This window comes from Capricornis sumatraensis, chromosome 7 (assembly GCF_032405125.1).
Source record: "Capricornis sumatraensis isolate serow.1 chromosome 7, serow.2, whole genome shotgun sequence".
Classification (NCBI taxonomy): Eukaryota; Metazoa; Chordata; class Mammalia; order Artiodactyla; family Bovidae; genus Capricornis; species Capricornis sumatraensis.
The window spans coordinates 8,803,616-8,809,834 of NC_091075.1; the positions used below are offsets into that span (position 1 = coordinate 8,803,616).

General features: G+C 35.7%; 1 protein-coding gene across 1 annotated transcript; it reads left to right on the forward strand.

The window, feature by feature from the left end:
• Positions 1-2,793: 2,793 nt before the first annotated feature.
• Positions 2,794-5,718, forward strand: FABP2 (fatty acid binding protein 2). The gene is made up of 4 exons (XM_068975789.1): positions 2,794-2,860; positions 4,016-4,188; positions 5,197-5,304; positions 5,668-5,718. Exons 1-4 carry the CDS (start codon positions 2,794-2,796, stop codon positions 5,716-5,718), a joined length of 399 nt encoding a protein of 132 aa, XP_068831890.1.
• Positions 5,719-6,219: the final 501 nt, after the last annotated feature.

Genomic DNA, 6,219 nt, shown 5'->3' on the forward strand with positions numbered 1-6,219 from the left:
ATGCATGAAACAGAGTGCTCAGGGCTGGTGCACTGGGATGACACAGAGGGATGGGATGGGGAAGGAGGTGGGTGGGGGGTTCAGGATGGGGAACACATGTACACCCATGGCTGATTCATGTCAATGTATGGCAAAACCAATACAATATTATAAAGTAATTAGCCTCCAATTAAAATTTTAAAAATGGCTGCCTGTTGTTAATGACAATCAGCAGGTTGCACTCACCATTATTTGGCAGATACATCCTTGTACACTGCTGTAACTTTATAGCCTTTTTTGGAAGAAAATCAGCCAGCAATCTCACGCACAAAATCCTAAAACATAATTTAAAAGGTCTTACTATTTCTAAAATTTAGAGGCTTATGGTTAAAACAGAATGAAGCAAAGTCTGTAGGCAAACTTCAGAATTCTCCCTCATTCCCCATGCACTGCTAGGAACTGGACAGGTGCTTTAAGACTTTTCTGCTGCTCCTTACATCTGTCCCTCAAATCCTCTTACAGGGCCCTCAGAGAAACCACTACCTTTCTCTGACATGTAAAAGTTAAATAACTTGGCACTGAAAAGCAGGGTTCAGAAATTCTGAAAATGCTATTTCCCATAAGTGATATATATTTTAAAAAATAGAAAAACTTTCCCTTCAGCTTTACAACAGGCTAAAAGGGTTTCTGTGATCTCTAGGAAACCATTCTTTGTAAATGAGCTTGAAGCATCACACTGTCCCTCATCATGCTATCGCTCTCTGCACTTCATGATGATACAAATGATGGTCAGGCATCAACTCCTTTTGTCTTTTATGAGCTACGTTGAGGCTCTTAGAAGGTCACTGCACTCGAAAGACGTGGACTCACCTGACCCAGTCTCTGTGGCTCAGGACATGTTTCCTGGAGCACTCAGTGACCAAGTTGTGACCTCAAGCAACAAAAAGCAGGCACATTCACAAGACTGAGGACTGCAAGAAGTTCGATATATTAGATCTCAGAGTACACAGTAAGGAATGACAGGAGACTCAAGATATAAGAAGGGGCATCAGACCACGTTAAGGAATGTGGTTTGTACTTTCTCTTGGAGGAATGGGACAGGGATGAACAGGAGCTTCTGCTGACTTCCACTACTTCCACACAACTCAGTGGCTGACGTGGACTGCGGAGTCCATATAGAGAGTACAACTCTCATATAGAGGGTACAACTCTACCTCTTCAGCATCAGTACCACCCGCCCCCGCCCCCACCAAGCACCTCTAACCCACCCACTTTCCCAAGCTGCAGGAGCAGGTCCCTAAATCTTCTAGTATTATCAAAGAAGAAAATAAAGGACTGAGTCGGCCCTCAGCTGACTGCCCAACTGTATCATCAGTATGAGAGGTCTGTAAGGGAAACTGGCCATTGGTTCTGTATGACCTTTTCTAGATGGGGTCCGGGTAAGAGGTAAGAAGATACAGAGCTTGGAAGCTGCAGGGAAATGTATAATGTTAAAAATTCAATCTAATCATTTTTTCAAATGTCAGTGATTCCACGCTATAGAGAGAACAGGGATTTCTAACTGATTTTAAATTAGGTGACTGCTACTGATAAATGGAAGATGAAAGTTTACCATGGCCATTTGTTAGCAGGTCTGCATGAGTCCAAGTGCTATTTGCCCTCATCTAATCTTATTCTGCTCTTCCTGGGAAGCCCAAGGTAGCCATGAGATAAAGGGCAGTGTTAGGTGAACAATGGTAAGAAGCCATTCTAGGTTCTTCCTCCCCACCTTCTGGAGTCAGGCACTTTTATTTCAGTCACTGCGAGATCACAGAGAGGCAAGTTGTATTTCCACAGGGAGCTAAAGCACTATGCTGATCTTAACAGGCAAATCCAAGTCCTATCTGGTCCCAAGTTAATCACTAGTACGTGTCAAAAACTACCTAAATAAACACACTTTAGGTGACTTTCTAATAGACAAAAGAAAATCAAGGATTTTCTTAACCAAATATCAAGGATTTTCTTAACCAAATATAGTGGTTTGAGTACTGGGAAAGTAAATACAGGAATGGTTTTAGTTAATGGCATAGCTGACATCTGGCTTTCATTTTTTCTGCACATGGCAGATGTCTAAAGATTCTTTCACTTATGGGAGTTTTCATGACATCCATCCACGTTTCTACCTCTTGAAATTTTTCTTAGTGGCCTGCCAGCATTTAAGACCAAAACAAAAATATAATGGGTCCCTATTGTGTGTCATGCACTGTACCAGGTGCCAGGATATTTACCCAAAGTCCTGGAAACCCCAAAACACAATGCAAAAGGACATATCAGAAAAATAAATAAAATTCCAGTCTCAATATCCTATTAACATAAACTTTTCAGCTGTATTTGGTCATGAAGTCTTACATTACTTACAAGGTAATTGCTGTTATAAAAAAGGGATAGGTCATTAATAGTCTCATTTTCCAAAACCTATTTGATACATGCTCTAAATTACGCTACATCCAACAAAGTGTGCACTTTGAACTTGCACACAGAAAAACTATATTCATACAGAATGCATTCTAACTCTTGAAATAATTGTACCTGTAAGTCATAGTTTGAGATAGAATACATAGGCTTATCATGTTTATTGCTGTTGAATTTCAGAAGGGGAGCTAAGAAATTTATAGAAACTAGAAGGTTTGGCATTAATGAAGTCAAGTGGCCTCTTGAACTTTAAACTTCCACATCACAATATGAAGCTGGTTCTAAGATAAGAAATAGAATAAATTCTCTCCTAAGGACGGACCTGAATCTCTGATTGCTCAGAAGCTGAGTTAACTGGAGACCATGGCGTTTGATGGTACTTGGAAGGTAGACAGAAATGAGAACTATGAAAAGTTCATGGAAAAAATGGGTAAGTGCTTAATACTTTAACAGCTTGTTCTTTTGTTTTTCACAGACATCTTTAACTCCTTCTAAACCTCAAGGCTTAGGCAATGGCACCTGTTGTGCTGGTGAGGATCAAGAAAGTGTGCTGGTTCAGTGTAGGGAAAACCACACTCTCACTTCTTACATTAGAAAGAATACACTCTCACCAGTGGAAGAAAAGATTTTGGGGCACTGTTCTCTAAAACACAAAAAACATCCAGATATGTTTCATTTATGTTAACTGGTGACTGAAAATTGAATGGTTTTTTGTTTGTTTTCTGTTTGTTTAGAAAGTAAAATATGGCAAAGCATAATGATAACTTTCATACTTTAAAATATTAAATTCTAGGGGGTGGGAAAGCAAAGGCCATTTAATAGAGCAATGAAAACAAATGAGACTTAATTCTCTTGCTCTGGCTTGCAGAGCTTTTGGAATGCTCTCATGACAGCATGTAGTTTCTACAGAAGTTTTAATTTAACAGATTTGAATATCTACACCACTACTCTGGCAGCCCATACACTGAACACTATGGGCAAAAAGATTGGTCATTCCCTAAAAATAAAAATCTGCATCAATTATATCCTGTAGTTTAGGAATTCCAAGTTCACATTTCTTATAATAATGAATTTGAATGTAATATTTGCTAATTTTCTCATTTCTGTGATAGAAATACCACAAAAAACAAAGAGAATTATGAAATTAAAAATTTTAAAGCCATGGAAAGCAAAGGGACATTAAAAAAGAAAGTGTACCATCCATGTGGAATTAAAGTAGTATATCCTTATAAATATATAAATGTACTTTCTTAATCCTTCATTTGATATCCCTGGAATTTTATTTACTTAACATTGAAACAAAAATATTTATAATTTTTTTAAAAATTACTCAGTTCTAAGATTCTACAATTCTATGCTTCATTTAATTTTTTTTCAGTTTTAGAAAAATAGTTTGATATGATTGAGCTTGAACTTTTTCTACAGAAGCAATCTGAATGCTCTTGTGCAAAGGCAATATGATCAGGTATTCCTCTTCACCCACAAAATATTAACTGGTTAATTAACTAGTTAAAACAGAACTTGGAAAAGTAGCAGCTTCCATGGCATTTTGACTTTATTTCCTCCAATCTCTTTCCCTTTGCAGGTATTAATGTGGTGAAAAGGAAGCTTGCAGCTCATGATAATTTGAAACTGATAATTACCCAAGAAGGAAATAAATTCACAGTCAAAGAATCAAGCACTTTTCGAAGCATTGAAATTATTTTTGAGCTTGGTGTCACTTTTAATTACAGCCTCGCAGACGGAACTGAACTCAGTGTAAGAAATTTTTTATAAGCAAAGCATTCCTGATTTTTCTACATACTACAAAAATAATCTCTGTTTTCTTCCACTGGATCGCTTAATGAATGTAGGTCTCCTTCATTTACTGAAGCAGTCAGTGGAGTTTGTCCATATTAAACATCATACAAGTTAGCAGAGTATTTAAAAATGTTTTGATTTTCATACGTATCTATTAAAGAACCTGGATTAAACAATTAGAAAAATATCCTTTGAATGACTGAGTATACACCTATTTCATAAAGAAAATTTCAGTGTTTTCAACATATCTGACAGCAATAAAAGCTTCTAGAGCTATCTAACTTAAATATAATAGACATGTAATTGAAATGATAAAATAAATGAATAAATTAGTGAATGAAGGTGTGACCAAATAGAAAGGTCCAATGTTACAATGTAGGTCTCTGGGAATTCACTTTTTACTATTTAAGATAGAAAATTTTAAGATATAAAATGGGGTCACATTTTTCAACTGGTTTTTAATAAAATGTTTCCACTTAGAACTTTTCTGGTTAAATTAAACATGTTTGCAATGACAATTAAGCTGCCAAATATTTTATCAATTATGGCTGCATTTTAACTGTTAACCACAAATACATAAATTAAATCAAGCACAAGCTTGTTAACTTCTCTGTGAAACTAATATGAACCATGATTAAACTTAGAACACTCTTTTTAATGTGAATGACTTAGTAAAGAGAAGTCCCAATTATCTGCCTTACGATTCAGCATTTGGAAACTACAGAGCAAGATGGTTACCAGCATGTACTCTAGAGCCCCAGTAATCTAGGTGCAAGCTTGGCTTTGTGACTTTAATTACTGTATTTCAGTTTTTTCATCTGTGGAATGGAGATAAACATATTTACTTCATAGGGTTACAGTGAAGTTTGAAGAAGTAGATCTGTAGGCCTCAGAACAGTGCCAGACACATCTAAGACCCTTAAAAGTGTTTTTTTATTATTATTATTATTTTGAAATCTTACACAGGGGGCGTGGGCCCTGGAGGGAGATAAACTTGTCGGAAAATTTAAACGGTTGGACAATGGAAATGAACTAAACACTGTCCGAGAAATTATAGGTGGCGAAATGGTCCAGGTGAGTTATTTTCCAAAGACAAAAATAATTACATAGCAATGATTTTTATCTGGGGGGTTGCTGAGTTAAATCATCAATAAACAGACTATTACTTTTCTCATAAATCTTACTGAATTTTAAAATATAGGTATTTTCTGATGCCTATTTGAAGAGAACTTATGTACGTCAACACATTGAGCCTATTTTAACTGAAAATGTGACTACAAACCAAAACATATTTTTAAATGAATGTCTCCTCTATCTGTATAAAATTTGGCTATCAAGAAAAAAAATACATTCTGAAGCTAAATTCTACTAATATTTTTCTTAATTGAGCCTCTAATCTTAATGTCAAATTCTTCTTTGTTTGTGAACACCTTTCAGACTTACACATATGAAGGTGTGGAAGCCAAGAGGATTTTCAAAAAGGAATGAGCACTGTTCCTGGAGCACCACCCAGAACACAGATTAGACGGAAAATCTGTATTGAACCAGAAATGCTTTCCTCTCCTCATCTGGTATAAAGTTGCTGATTGACTAGGTCTTTTATAAGCATTGGTGAATGGCTTATATTTCCAGTCTCACCAAAGAAAAACATGTAAAAGCTAATTAGGATATAACTTGTCTTACATTTTCTAAGATGTATTTACTGGTGTTCTAAAAGAATGTGACATTTTAAAAAACATATGAATAAACATTGTTCCCACATTGCTTTAAAAGTAGTCTCTCTTAAAAAAAAAAAAGACATATGCCTTAATAGACTGTTTTGGGTTTTTCCCCACATTTGGTAAATTAAAGACATATACTGCATGGGGGTCTTTATAATCTTGTACTGGTAAATATTTCCCTTAGCAACATTTATTATAAAAATAATACATATTTAACCAGAAAGTTTAGAACTAAGAAAAACAAATGCAAAATAAATCTTTCCATAAC

Excerpts from the sequence above, each read along its gene's own strand:
- FABP2 (XM_068975789.1), top strand. The coding sequence starts at position 2,794 with ATGGCGTTTGATGGTACTTGGAAGGTAGACAGAAATGAGAACTATGAA. Across the intron at positions 2,861-4,015 it reads AAAGTTCATGGAAAAAATGG|GTATTAATGTGGTGAAAAGG; the intron begins GTAAGTGCTTAA and ends TTCCCTTTGCAG. Across the intron at positions 4,189-5,196 it reads CAGACGGAACTGAACTCAGT|GGGGCGTGGGCCCTGGAGGG; the intron begins GTAAGAAATTTT and ends AATCTTACACAG.